The sequence below is a fragment of the Oncorhynchus tshawytscha genome, linkage group LG28 (assembly GCF_018296145.1).
Source record: "Oncorhynchus tshawytscha isolate Ot180627B linkage group LG28, Otsh_v2.0, whole genome shotgun sequence".
Taxonomy (NCBI): domain Eukaryota; kingdom Metazoa; phylum Chordata; class Actinopteri; order Salmoniformes; family Salmonidae; genus Oncorhynchus; species Oncorhynchus tshawytscha.
In genome coordinates, this window is record NC_056456.1 from 36,983,885 (window position 1) to 36,998,318 (window position 14,434).

General features: G+C 44.1%; 1 protein-coding gene across 4 annotated transcripts in view; it reads right to left on the bottom strand.

Moving 5' to 3' along the window:
* Nucleotides 1–556: 556 nt before the first annotated feature.
* The window catches only part of LOC112240862 (activated CDC42 kinase 1), a 109,827-nt gene continuing 95,949 nt past the window's right edge, over nucleotides 557–14,434 (bottom strand). For 3 of the 4 annotated variants that reach the window (XM_042308121.1, XM_042308118.1, XM_042308120.1), the window contains 4 exons: nucleotides 11,641–13,124; nucleotides 8,382–8,477; nucleotides 6,581–6,708; nucleotides 557–2,352 (listed from right to left, as the gene is read on the bottom strand). In XM_042308121.1, the coding sequence (XP_042164055.1) occupies nucleotides 2,346–2,352; nucleotides 6,581–6,708; nucleotides 8,382–8,477; nucleotides 11,641–13,124 (1,715 nt within the window). In that variant the 3' untranslated portion in view covers nucleotides 557–2,345. Of the gene's footprint in view, nucleotides 2,353–6,576; nucleotides 6,709–8,381; nucleotides 8,478–11,640; nucleotides 13,125–14,434 lie in introns of those variants that run through there. The other variant, XM_042308119.1, reaches the window with a different exon arrangement.

Here is a 14,434-nt window from a genome sequence, read left to right on the forward strand (position 1 = left end):
ATCTATGGACTTCACATGACTGAGAATACAGATATGCATCTGTTGGTCACAGATACCTTAAAATAAAATATGGGCCTTACAACGAGCCTCAGGATCTCGTTATGGTATTTCTGTGCATTCAAATCACCATTGATAAAATGCAATTGTGTTCATTGTCTGTAACTCATGCCTGCCCTTATCATAACCCCACCACACCATGGGGCACTCTGTTCACAACGTTGATGTCAACAAACCGCTCGCCCACACCACGCCATTCACATGGTCTGCGGTTGGACGTACTGCCAAATTCTCCAAAACAATGTTGGAGGCGGCTTATGGTAGAGAAGTAAGCTTTTTGTGCGTATGGAACATTTCTGTGATCTTTTATTTCAGCTCACGTTACCAACACTTTACATGTTGCGTTTTATATTTGTTGTTCAGTGTACAGTATATTAATGTTCAGTTCGCCAAAAAACGTCATTTGAATCATAACACATGGAAAAGCAGACAGCGTGCATCAGGATAAGACAGTATAGAAAATAAGTCGAAAACTATCACATATCACTATACAGTTTGCTCTAGGTTATACACTTTATTGTCTGAGACTAACGTCCAGTTGATGTCACTGACAAACATAAGTGAACTCGAGTCAAGGAAAGCATAACATACATGGCTTTAATAACTGACAAAATATATATATTTTTTTATATCTCAAGAATTGAATGTTTTCAATATGTCCCCCTTTTCAAACAACCGGTGCAAAACCCAAAATATATTAAAAACACTAAAAACTAAAAATACCAACTTCTAGCACATATTCGCTGCAAATATATAACTATAACTATTCATGTATGTAACCGTTTGTGTGCATTAAAAAAAATCTGTTATCTCCTCTCCTTAATATTATAAATCAAGTCGAAATCTCTAAAATAGAAAATAAAAAAAGGAGTCGACTTAAAAGTAGACCAGCTGCATTTTTTTCTCTCCTTCCCCTCTCTTGTATTCGTTCTCTCTATGGGCTTTGTGAACTTTGTCCTCTGCTAAAACACAGTAGAGCCTGGGAGGGCGGGCGGGCGGCGCAGCAGAAAGATGCTGACCTCGCTAAAACAAGCCCCTGTCCAATCCGAGGAGCTTAGCAAAGCTCACATACAGTAGGGGAGTGCTCCCCTGATTCATATGTCAGTAATAACACAAAAGAGGTCAGTCTAGTTGGTCAATGGTGTATTGTGGCAGTGATATAACTGAATCGGGGAGACCAGCAGTGAAAAAGAGGATGTTTTTTCTTCAGTGTTGGGTATAGGGTAGGAACCAGCAGACACCATGGTCCCTTTAAGAGTATGGTTCCACTACCTGCATTCTAAGTCGACTTCTACTCATATTCGGTGGTAGAACGGGAGGCTCCTTCGTGGAGGCTAGCCTCTAGGTCCTCAGTGGAGGCTAGCTTCCAGGTCCTCAGTGGAGGCTAGCTTCCAGGTCCACAGTGTGGAGGCTAGCCTCCAGGTCCACAGTGTAGAGGCTAGCCTCCAGGTCCACAGTATGGAGGCTAGCCTCCTGGTCCTCAGTGTGGAGGCTGGCCTCCTGGTCCTCAGTGTGGAGGCTAGCCTCCTGGTCCTCAGTGTAGAGGCTAGCCCCCTGGTCCTCAGTGTGGAGGCTAGCCTCCTGCTCCTCAGAGGCTAGCCTCCTGGTCCTCAGTGTGGAGGCTAGACTCCTGGGCCTCAGTGTGGAGGCTAGCCCGCTGGGCCTCAGTGTGGAGGCTAGCCTCCTGGTCCTCAGTGTAGAGGCTAGCCCCCTGGTCCTCAGTGTGGAGGCTAGCCTCCTGCTCCTCAGAGGCTAGCCTCCTGCTCCTCAGAGGCTAGCCCCCTGGTCCTCAGTGTGGAGGCTAGCCCCCTGGGCCTCAGTGGAGGCTAGCCCCCTGGGTCTCAGTGTGGAGGCTAGCCCCCTGGTCCTCAGTGTGGAGGCTAGCCCCCTGGGCCTCAGTGTGGAGGCTAGCCCCCTGGGCCTCAGTGTGGAGGCTAGCCCCCTGGGCCTCAGTGTGGAGGCTAGCCTCCTGGTCCTCAGTGTGGAGGCTAACCCCCTGGTCCTAAGTGGAGGCTGCTGAGGGGAGGACGGCTCATAATAATGTCTGAAATGGAGTCAATGGAATGGTATCAACCACATGGAAACCACCTATCTAGGTCTCAGTGTACAGTAGGCAAGACTGCAGCCATGGCCCATCACACAGTCAAATGTACCCCAGGTTCACACTCAAATCCCCGTCTTCTTAAGGGGCGTGTCTGGCAAGTCAGAAAAGAGGGATGGTAGCAGACTCCGTCCCCTCAAAGACAGATGACAAATAAAAAAAGTTCTGCTGTTGCTCCTAGCATCGGTCACCGCCTGCAATGGGATGAGAGATTTATTTTGATGTTCCATTATTTCAAAACAAATCCAAGTACATTCACAATTCCATATATTTTACTTGGTGCTAGATGAACATAATTTGATACAGTTTAAATTGTGGATAGACACGAGTATATTAGGTTATTGGGCTGGACCAAGCAGCAACACACAGAATTGATTCTTAATTAGTAGAATCAGTGACTTATTCATTAGGCACCAAACAGAAGAAATCATACTGAAACAGGGACCACCTGGTTCCTTTTTATTTTCCTATTCAAAACGTTTAGTTACAGTGTGCCCTAATGAACATGACCCATGTGTTTGGCTGTTTGTCTGGAGAAAAATCCAGCATCGGCATCAGCACCAGTAGGGTTAGTTTGCCCTAAATTCTCCTGAGATATCCTTTTAAAGGGATAGTTTGGCATGTGGGCACGACAGTGCTTTCAGAAAGTATTCACACCCATTGACTTATTTCACATTGTGTTGTGTTAGCTCAGGAATTAAAAACAAACATTTAAAAAAACACACCCAGAATAATAGTTTGTGTGGAGGTGCTGACTATCAGCGAATAAACTATAAACTATCAAAAATAAAGTAGCACACTCCATGTATAAACTCACAGCAATTTAATGGGTAATTACCGACGTTTAAGCATCACTGTGTCTTCCTCGGGGTGATGTCATGAATACGTGAACCAGGTTATGTAGACAACCAGTGCAATTAGTGCAACCAATGACAGTAGTGAGGGGTGTGTCATAATGATTAAGTTAATTCAAATGAATTAGTGAAACTGTTAAAAAAATAGTATATGGCATATTAAATATATTACGCTATTGTTATCATATAGAAACATCATGGACCATTGTACATCATATTAGCATCAACATACATGATTGTTTCATTCAATTTCACATAATTTCGTGTTTCATTTTTGTTACATGTAATATTGGTTCAACCTTAATATATAATGATCATCATCAACAGAGGGAACATATTAGGTGTACGCTAATAAGATGTAAAAATATATTTTTTACATTTATAACATAAATTAAAATGTGTTCAGGAGGGCCTGAGATCAAAGTCAATATTCAGATCACTAGGGGTCAATGTTTTTAGAGAGGATATCCAGTAAGCCTCTCTTTGTAGTAGTAGGATCTCGATGTTACCTCCTCTCCTTGGTAGAGCAACATGCTCAACACCTGTGTATTTGAGGGAGGAGATGGGATGGTTAGCTTCAACAAAGTGAGCTGCTACTGGATAGTCAATGTTCTTACACCTGATTGAGCTGCGGTGTTCAGCTATGCGTTGTTTTAATTGTCTTTTTGTTTGTCCTACGTAGGCTTTTCCACATGAACAGGTGATGAGATGGATTACTCCCTTGGTCTTGCATGAGATGATACCTCTAACAGGGATCTTTCGACCTGTATGTGGGTGTCTGAAGAAATACTTTTTTGTTGTTGGTGCAATTACACTGTGTGCATGAGCCACATTTGTAGTTCCCATTTGGGATAGGTGTCTGAGTGGGCTCAGGGGGCATGTCAGATCCCAAACTATTTCCAATATCGCAACCACGCTTATAGACCACCAGTGGGGGTTCCTTGAAGAGGTGTGCATTTTTTGTTGTCTGATTGCAGAATATGCCAGTGATTTTTCAGGATTTCTGTTATTTTCTCTGAACCCTTGGTGTTCTTAGTGCAAAAGATAGTTGCGTTGTTTTTCTTCTTTGGTTTTAGTTTTTAGTAATTCCTCTCTTGGTTTTTGATATATTTTCATCATTGCAGCATCAAGAGTTTTGTCCTTGTAGCCTCTCATTTTGAATTGATCTGTCATTTTATTTAGCATTGCTGTCAAAATCTGACTGGTGGCCACAGATTCATTTAACAATACATAACTGGCTATATGGTAGACCATTGTTGAGGGGAAGGGGATGCATACTATCCGCACATAGCAGGGTATTGTGATCTGTGGGCTTTGTGTATAAATCTGTGTGTAATGCATCATTCTCTTTGATGATCCATAAGTCCAGGTAGTGTATTTTTCTCTCATCAGTCTACATGGTGAATTGGAGGTATTCAGAGCTCTCGTTTAGTAGAGTTTGGAATTCATTTAGTTCCTGCTGACTTCCTTCCCAGAGCACAAAGACATAATCTGTATCTCTTCCATAGAAGTATTTTAGAAAGTAAGGGGTGTGTGTCTGTTTTAAAAAGGAAAGCTTCTTCAAATTGTCCCAAATACAGGTTTGCATAGTTGGGGGAAATTACATCCGGAATTGAAAATAGATTTAAAAAAAAATTAAATCTCACCCATCTCCACACAATACCACAATAGCGACAAAGTGAAAACATGTTTTTTTTTTAAATAAATGTATTGATAATGAAATACAGAACTATTACACCCCTGAGTCAATACTTTGTAGAATCACCTTTGGTGGCAATAACAGCTGTGAGTCTTTCTGGGTCTCTAAGAGCTTTTCCCCCCCTGGATTATACAATATTATATAAAATTCTTAAATCTGTCAAGTTTATTCTTGAACATTGCTGAACAACCATTTCCGCGCCATATATTTTCAAGCAGATTTAAGTACTTTTCTTTTTATCCCACAAAAAAAACTCCCTAATCCTTGGGGTGGCAGGGTAGCCTAGTGGTTAGAGTGTTGGACTAGTAACCGAAAGGTTGCAAGTTTATATCCCTGAGCTGACAAGGTACAAATATGTCATTCTGCTGCTGAACAGGCTGTCATTGAAAATAAGAATTTGTTCTTAACTGACTTGCCTAGTTAAAAAATAAATATAAAAAATACCCATAACATGATGAAGAGTGGTTTTCAGTGATGTGTTGGATTTGCCCCAAACGTAACGCTTTGTAATTCAGGACAAAAAGTTCATTTTTTTTGCCACATGATGATGTTTTGGAAAAATATTATTCTGTATAGGCTTCCTTCTTTTTAAAACAATCTTTATTTAACTAGGCAAGTCAGTTAAGAAAAATTCTTATTTTACAATGACGGTCTACCCCGGCCAAACCCTCCCCTAACCTGGACGATGTTGTGCCAATTGTGCGCTGCCCTATGGGACTCCCAATCACGGTTGGTAGATACTGTGATACAGCCCTGGATCGAACCTGGGACTCTGTCATTTAGGTTAGTATTGTGGAATGACTACAATGTTGTTGATCCATCCTCAAGTTCTCTCATAACACAACCATTAAACTCTGTAACCGTTTTAACATCACCATTGGCCTCCATTGGTGAAATCCCTGAACAGTTTCCTTCCTCTCCGGCAACTGAGTTAAGAAGGATGCCTGTATCTTTGTAATGACTGGCCTTATTGATACACCATCTCAAGCCTAATTAATAACTTCACCATGCTCAAAGGGACATTCAGCATCTACTTTCATAGATTCTTTTTTTACACATCTACAATCAGTGCCCTTCTTTGCAAGGCATTTAAAAACCTCTCTGGTCTTTGTGGTTGAATCCGTGCTTGAAATTCACTACTTGATTACAGATAATTTTATGTGTGGGGTACAGAGATGGAGTAATCATTCAAAAACCATGTTAACCACTTTTATTGAACACAAAACTTACTATGTGTTCTATTTTTACTCCTGAACGTATTTAGGCATAACAAAGTTGGTGAATACTTCTTCGGATCTTTCGGATGAATGATTTTTCTAATTTAAAAAACATTCTATAAACAAAATTCCACTTTTAAATGACGGAGTATTGTGTGTAGATCATTGACATAAAATCTAAATTCAGGCTGTAACACAACAAAATGTGGAAAAAGTAAAAGGGTGTGAATACTTCCTGAAGGGACTGCATCTATTTTTTTAAATTTAAATTTAAGTCATGGACTCATTTTTATGTCTTTGCATCCAGTATGAAGGAAGTTACAGGTAGTTTGGCAAAACAAATGCTATCTAGTATTAGCCCAAACACTGGAAGTCTTTGGGATCAGCTATTTTTTTAATTTAACCTGTATTTAAGTAGGCAAGTCAATTAAGAACAAATTCTTATTTTCAATGACAGCCTAGGAACAGTGGGCCTTGTTCAGGGGCAGAACGACAGATTTGTACCTTGTCAGCTTGGGGATTTGATCTTGCAACCTTGCGGTTACTAGTCCAACACCCTAACCACTAGGCTACGCTGCTGCCCCAGCTAGCATGTATATAAAGGGCTTTGTTGCCAAACTATCCCTTTAAGTTCTCCAGAATTCTATGTTACCTTTGCGTGACAGAGCTGTAGGAGTCCAGGAGCTGAGTGCTGGCCACTTCCAGGTTCCAGTTGTACATCTCCAGCATCTTGAGACACTCCAGCCTGGTCTTCAGGCCAAGACAGAACAGCTGCTCAACCTAGACAACAACAGGATCAGTTACAACTCACCCTTACTACTCATCATCTCTGAAAACATTGTATTATTCATGTATCTGTCATCAGATATTTCAAAATCAGCAAATGTTTTGATAGGTTGACTTCTGTAAAAAGGACTTATCCCCGTTTGTAAGCTAGAGCGGTTTTATTTCCATAACTTCCGAAGGGAAAATAAAGAAAGTCGCACACCATATGCTGCCAATGATTATAGATCACTGGGAGTTTATACAGTTGAAGTCGGAAGTTAACATACACGTAGGAGTCATTAAAACTAGTTTTTCAACCACTCCACCCACTCCAACCACTCCACCCACTCCAACCACTTCAACCACTCCAACCACTCCACAAATGTATTTTTATGGTTAGGACATCTACTTTGTGCATGACACAAGTAATTTTTCCAACAATTGTTTACAGACAGATTATTTCACTGTATCACAATTCCAGTGGGTCAGAAGTTTACATACACTAATTTGACTGTGCCTTTAAACAGCTTGGAAAATTTCAGACAATTATGTCATGGCTTTAGAAGCTTCTGATAGGCTAATTGACATAATTGGAGTTAATTGGAGGTGTACCTGTGAATGTATTTCAAGGCCTACCTTCAAACTCACTGCCTCTTTGCTTGACATCATGGGAAAATCTAAAGAAATCAGCCAAGACCAACAGAAAAAATATTGTAGACCTCCACAAATCTGGTTCATCCTTGGGAGCAATTTCCAAAACACCTAAAAGGTACCACGTTCATCTGTACAAACAATAGTACGCAAGTATAAACACCAATGGACCACACAGCCGTCATACCGCTCAGGAAGGAGACACATTCTGTCTCCTAGAGATTAATGTACTTTGGTGCAACAAATGCAAATCAATCCCAGAACAACAGCAAACGACCTTGTGAAGATGCTGGAGGAAACAGGTACAAAAGTATCTATATCCACAGTAAAACGAGTCCTATATCAACATAACCTGAAAGGCTGCTCAGCAAGGAAGAAGCCACTGCTCCAAACCTGCCATAAAAAAGCCAGACTACAGTTTGCAACTGCACATGGGGGCAAAGATCATACTTTTTGGAGAAATGTCCTCTAGTCTGATGAAACAAAAATAGAACTGTTTTGCCATAATGACCATCGTTATGTTTGGAGGAAAAAGGGGGATGCTTGCAAGCTGAAGAACTTCATCCCAACCGTGAACCGGGAAGCTTGTGGAAGGCTACCCGAAACATTTGACCCAAGTTAAACCATTTAAAGGCAATGCTACCAAATACTAATTGAGTGTATGTAAACTTCTGACCCACTGGGAATATGAATAAATAAATAAAAGCTGAAATAAATTATTCTCTTCAAGATTATTCTGAAATTTCACATTCTTAAAATAAAATGGTGATCCTAACTGACCTAAAACAGGGAATTTTTTACTTGGATTAAATGTCAGGAATTGTGAAAAACTGAGTTTAAATGTATTTGGCTAAGGTGTATGTAAACTTTGACTTTAACTGTACATCACGGGAAGTTTATATAGTGCTGTGATTAGAAATGTTGTAATTGTAGGTTCCAGCAACTATGGTGGATGAGTAACCAGGACAATGTAGTACAGCTCTGATTGGCTCCATAGTGTGACAAGGTAATAGTGCACTACCACCAAGGGCCCCTACCTTGAGGTGGTGCACAGCTTTCTGCACGTTCCAGTTGTGGTTCTGGAGGGCTGTCTGACACTCCTCTACAGTCACGCCATGTACCGCCTCCTGCACCTGTGGATGCCACACAAACAACCAATCATATCAACGCTTCTGCTACACTAACCAATCAGCTCTGCAGTCCTCTACAAAATCAACCAATCAGGTCAATACTGCTGCTACACTGACCAATCAGCTCGGCAGTCCTCTACTGTCAATCAAAACCACATACACAACACTTTAAAAAATAATAATGATTCAACTATACTCAGACACTAACACTTCAGTGGCATGCTCATTATGTTGGTTCTACAAGTCTAATACATTGTGGAAAATAATAGGTGTTGAGTGACTATCAGTCTTTTTGAGTGAGTGAGTGGGCTTCAAATTGTATTCTCTGCACTCGTACACTCTACCTCATGGATGTGAAAGGAATGGACTGGTCTGAGCAATATGGTGGAAACTCCCTGCAGCTGTCCTTGCACCAATCCAATGCTTTTAAATGCATAGAGGAGTGAATGAGCGCACACTTCTCAAGAAGGGTACAGAATTTAAATGCAGCGAGCGTGTGAGTGCTTAAATGAGTGAGTGCTTTAATGAGTGAGTGAGTGCTTTAATGAGCGAGCGTGTGAGTGCTTTAATGAGTGAGTGCTTTAATGAGTGAGTGATTTAATGAGTGAGTGAGTGAGTGCTTTAATGAATGAGTGCTTTAATGAGTGAGTGAGTGCTTAATGAGCGATTGTGTGAGTGTTTTAATAAATGAGTGCTTTAATGAGTGAGTGAGTGTTTTAATGAGCGATTGTGTGAGTGTTTTAATAAATGAGTGCTTTAATGAGTGAGTGAGTGTTTTAATGAGCGATTGTGTGAGTGTTTTAATAAATGAGTGCTTTAATGAGTGAGTGAGTGAGTGAGTGACTGTCTGACTGCCTGTCTGTCTGACTGTCTGTCTGACTGCCTGCTTTAATGAGTGACTGCCTGTCTGTCTGACTGCCTGTCTGTCTGACTGCCTGCTTTAATGAGTGACTGACTGTCTGTCTGACTGCCTGTCTGTCTGACTGACTGTCTGACTGCCTGCTTTAATGAGTGACTGACTGTCTGTCTGACTGCTGTCTATCTGTCTGACTGCCTGTCTGTCTGACTGACTGTCTGACTGCCTGTCTGTCTGACTGTCTGTCTGTCTGTCTGACTGCCTGTCTGTCTGACTGACTGTCTGTCTGACTGCCTGCTTTAATGCAGCCTCCTTATTGAACCTTTTCCAAGACCCTTTTCTCAGTCCATCCATCTTCCCAAGTGCTCTCGGTGCACAAATTACATTACGTTGTTATACATCAAATAGAATTTGGTTACAGTTTGAAACATTGAATTTCGATTTAGTTAGGAAGTAATCAATCCACCAGTAAGGAGAAGATGTCTATAAGCAAAAGCAGACAAACAGTTCCTTGGCCGGAGTTGATGTTATGGAAAGACTGGTCAGGAATTGCCCTCTGTTGCCCCCTCCTGTTCAATGATGGCATGTGAAACACCAAAACACTCTCCAAAGCAAAACAAAACCTTATTCCAAGGATCATCAACGACATTCAGCTGCGGGGCAAATATGTCTTGAGCGTCTGGTCAGAGGACCGGAACATAATTACAAATCATTTGTAGAGCACAAATTTACCACAAGAAGCCCAAACAGATATAATATTGGACTAAACCATAATCAATTTCAAACCCTGCTTACATTTGTATACCATCACATCTCTCTATAATGCGTGGGAATACTTGGGAACAGATTTCCTGGTGTTTTTAGTCTGTTATGTCCAACAATGAAAATTCTGAAAATAAATTCAAATTATAATCATAATTTTGCTCAGAAAACTTGGCAATACAAATAAAACCACTGGCCACCAGTTGGGGAGCCTATGGGGCTCTGGTTAAAAGTAGTGCACTATATAGGGAATATTGGACTGGTCCCCCAACAAGTCAGCTTCCAGTTCAATCTAGGTGTTGATTGCCTCTGATCACAACACTTTACTATATTATACAACTCCAATGACATGGGTTGGGACAACACTTTACTATATTATACAACTCCAATGACATGGGTTGGGACAACACTTTACTATATTATACAACTCCAATGACATGGGTTGGGACAACACTTTACTATATTATACAATGCCAATGACATGGGTTGGGACAACACTTTACTATATTATACAATGCCAATGACATGGGTTGGGACAACACTTTACTATATTATACAACTCTAATTTCATTCCACAGTGCAATGTAATCTTATAAAATATATCTTTGATGGATACTTGATTGGTTGAGAGAGTGTTGATTTAGATCGATTGGTTAGATAGTTTTGCGCAGGGTTGTCTGTGGACCGAATCCCAGTACTTTAATCCTCTAGGGACTTGGGAAGTTTGATTTGGCAGCAAAATGATAAACGAACAAGGTAAAGAAAAACTGGTGGGTGTATCCTCTTACCAAAGTTGATTTATTGTAACTCAATTTCTAGTTTCTTTTAAATACTTTTTGTATCATTCTTCTTGTTTTCTGAATCAGTAGTTGTGCTCTTTGTCTCCATATCCAACATACTGTAATGCCATACTGTAGCATCATTACTCATACTTCATTACTCATACCTCATTACTCATAACTCATTACTCATACCTCATCACTCATAACTCATTACTCATACCTCATCACTCATAACTCATTTCTGTTTTGGTAGGCCTGTGTGTTTCTGTTTTGGTAGACCTGTGTGTTTCTGTTTTGGTAGGCCTGTGTGTTTCTGTTTTGGTAGACCTGTGTGTTTCTGTTTAGGTAGACCTGTCTGTTTCTGTTTTGGTAGGCCTGTGTTTTGGTAGACCTGTGTGTCTCTGTTTTGGTAGGCCTGTGTGTTTCTGTTTTGGTAGACCTGTGTGTCTCTGTTTTGGTAGGCCTGTGTGTTTCTGTTTTGGTAGACCTGTGTGTTTCTGTTTTGGTAGACCTGTGTGTTTCTGTTTTGGTAGGCCTGTGTGTTTCTGTTTTGGTAGACCTGTGTGTCTCTGTTTTGGTAGGCCTGTGTGTTTCTGTTTTGGTAGACCTGTGTGTCTCTGTTTTGGTAGACCTGTGTGTCTCTGTTTTGGTAGGCCTGTGTGTCTCTGTTTTGGTAGGCCTGTGTGTTTTTGTCAAATAGACTAAGTCCTTTCCAGTTATCACCTGATTACGGATTATAAAAAGTGGCGCTTTCGGTACTACACACCATCTTGACCTGGTCTGTTGTGATTCCACCCGCTGCCCTGCTGGCTGACCCCTCAGAGCTGACCCTAGGCAGGCTGATGGAGGCCTTAATGCCCGGCCGGCAGCCCAGGCTGCTGTTGTTGTTGGAGAAGTTGGCCTTGATATCTCCTCCTTTGCTCTGCTGCTGCTGGTTCACCACCATGGGCCTGACCGTGGCCGTGTTGGCCTGCTGCCTCTCCTCACAGATCCCACCGCCGCCACCGGTCGGCATGTTTCCTGCTTCCCTGAAGAAGCGGTCGTAGCGGTCCAGGTAAGGCGGCCTCTCGGGCAGGAGGTAGTAATGCGTGTTGCTGACTTTGCGGCCGTCGCGGACAATGGGCAGGATGCATGGCCCCTTGGCCAGGTCCTTACCCTGGGCTTGTGCTTGGATGACCTTGAGCGCGGCGTATTTTGGGTCCGAGGCAAAGCTGTGCGTAGTGGGCATGATCATCCCCGGGGACGTGGAGAGGTAGGATCCGTATGTGGCCGGAGGAGGGGCGCTGGGGCAAACCATTGTCCTCTGCTGGGGGGAGCCCACCTGGAGCCCCATGGGACTGGGGGTGCGTGAGCCTGGCTGGGACAGGGGGTTCCGTGGGGGGATCTGAGGGGGCCGGTCCTGGACTTCCTCTGAAGGTGGAGTCGGGGACAGGGAGAGGTCACCGGACCAGCAGGTGTAGTCCCCTCGTTTGACGGGGCGAGGAGGGATGGGAATGCGGGGAGGGATCTGGGGCTTGTCCTCGGAGAAGGACAGGACGATATGGCGGTGCACGTCTATGGACTGGAGGCCTGAGCTCGGTGACGGAGAGGGGGGCTGGGGAACTCCTCCTGTGGGCACATTGAGCCTCCTCATGCACTCCTGCTGGAGCTCCTGAAAGATCTCTGCTGACTGGGAGAAGGATGTGTAGGCCTGGTCCAGCTGGGAGGGTAAGAAGAGGTTGTCCCCCAGGGGTTTCCCCTCCTCCCCAGCCGGGATGGCCTCCGTGGGGCTGTGGCTCTCACCCATCCCCCCCTGCTGTCGCTGCTCCAAGCTGTTGATGGTGCTCACCTCCATGTCCTCCTCGTCCTGCGCCACGTCATCGTACGCAGGAGGTGGAGGTAAGGGGCGGGCGTCCCAGTCCACCACTGGCGTGGGGTGTAAAGGGCAAGGCAGCGAGCACCATGGGCTCTGAGGAGGAGTCCTGTCCAGAATAGACTCCGCCTCCAGGGCCAGCTTGACCAATGAGGGCAACTGTAGCTCCGCCACTGGGGAGGGAGAGGGTGTGGCCGGGGGAAACTCCTGCTCAAAGTCGATGAGCGACACCTTGCTGGGGGTGTGGCCTGAACCCGTAGTCCGTTCCCCCTGTTTGGAGGCGGAGACCCAGGCGGCGGGTTTGAGCTTGAGGATGGAACTTGCTTTCCGTAGCGACAGCCTCTTGAGGCCTGAGGCGGTCAGCTCCTCGTCCTCAGTCACTGAGTCGTAGCATGGCTCTGGACAAATAAACAGACAAACAAACACAACTTAATGACTTTGGCAACAATACCCTAACCCAACTCTGTAACCTCTCATTACTCATGTAGCAGTGTAGTCCATCCCCAAGGTCCCAGCTGTCTACATTGAGTGCTCAACCTTGAGTGCTGCCTTTGATGTAAGGTTTATTTATGCGCATAATGTCCCTGAAATGAGTAGGTAATATTCCTCAGTGTGTCCATCTATAATGTGTGGATATTCATACACTGTGTATGAATGGAAACAAACACAATCCTACAGAGAACATTAGCTCTTTAAAGATGTTTAGGAGGAAATCATAAACATTAAAAAGCACCGTAATGATAAACATTAAACTCATAAAAACATTAAAAAGTACCGTAATCATAAACATTAAAAACAACTGTAATCATAACCATTAAAAACTACAGTAACAACTTGTATTTTAACCCACTCAATGCACAGCAACCCAGACTGCCCCGTTTGTGAGAGAGAGGGAGAGTAACGACAAGGAGGAAGAAGAGAAATGGAGACACTGAGAAGAGAAAGAGAGATAAGAGGACTGGAGCTAGGAAAGAGCAGAGAAGAAGGCGGGAGCTGGGGGAGAGACAACACTGGCTGGGGGAGAGACAACACTGGCTGGGGGAGAGACAACACTGGCTGGGGGAGAGACAACACTGGCTGGGGGAGAGACAACACTGGCTGGGGGAGAGACAACACTGGCTGGGGGAGAGACAACACTGGCTGGGGGAGAGACAACACTGGCTGGGGGAGAGACAACACTGGCTGGGGGAGAGACAACACTGGCTGGGGGAGAGACAACACTGGCTGGGGGAGAGACAACACTGGCTGGGGGAGAGACAACACTGGCTGGGGGGAGACAACACTGGCTGGGGGAGAGACAACACTGGCTGGGGGAGAGACAACACTGGCTGGGGGAGAGACAACACTGGCTGGGGGAGAGACAACACTGGCTGGGGGAGAGACAACACTGGCTGGGGGAGAGACAACACTGGCTGGGGGAGAGACAACACTGGCTGGGGGAGAGACAACACTGGCAGGGGAGAGACAACACTGGCTGGGGGAGAGACAACACTGGCTGGGGGAGAGACAACACTGGCTGGGGGAGAGACAACACTGGCTGGGGGAGAGACAACACTGGCTGGGGTGAGAGACAACACTGGCTGGGGGAGAGACAACACTGGCAGGGGGAGAGACAACACTGGCTGGGGGAAAGACAACACTGGCTGGTGGGAGAGACAACACTGGCTGGTGGGAGAGACAACACTGGCTGGGGGAGAGACAACACTGG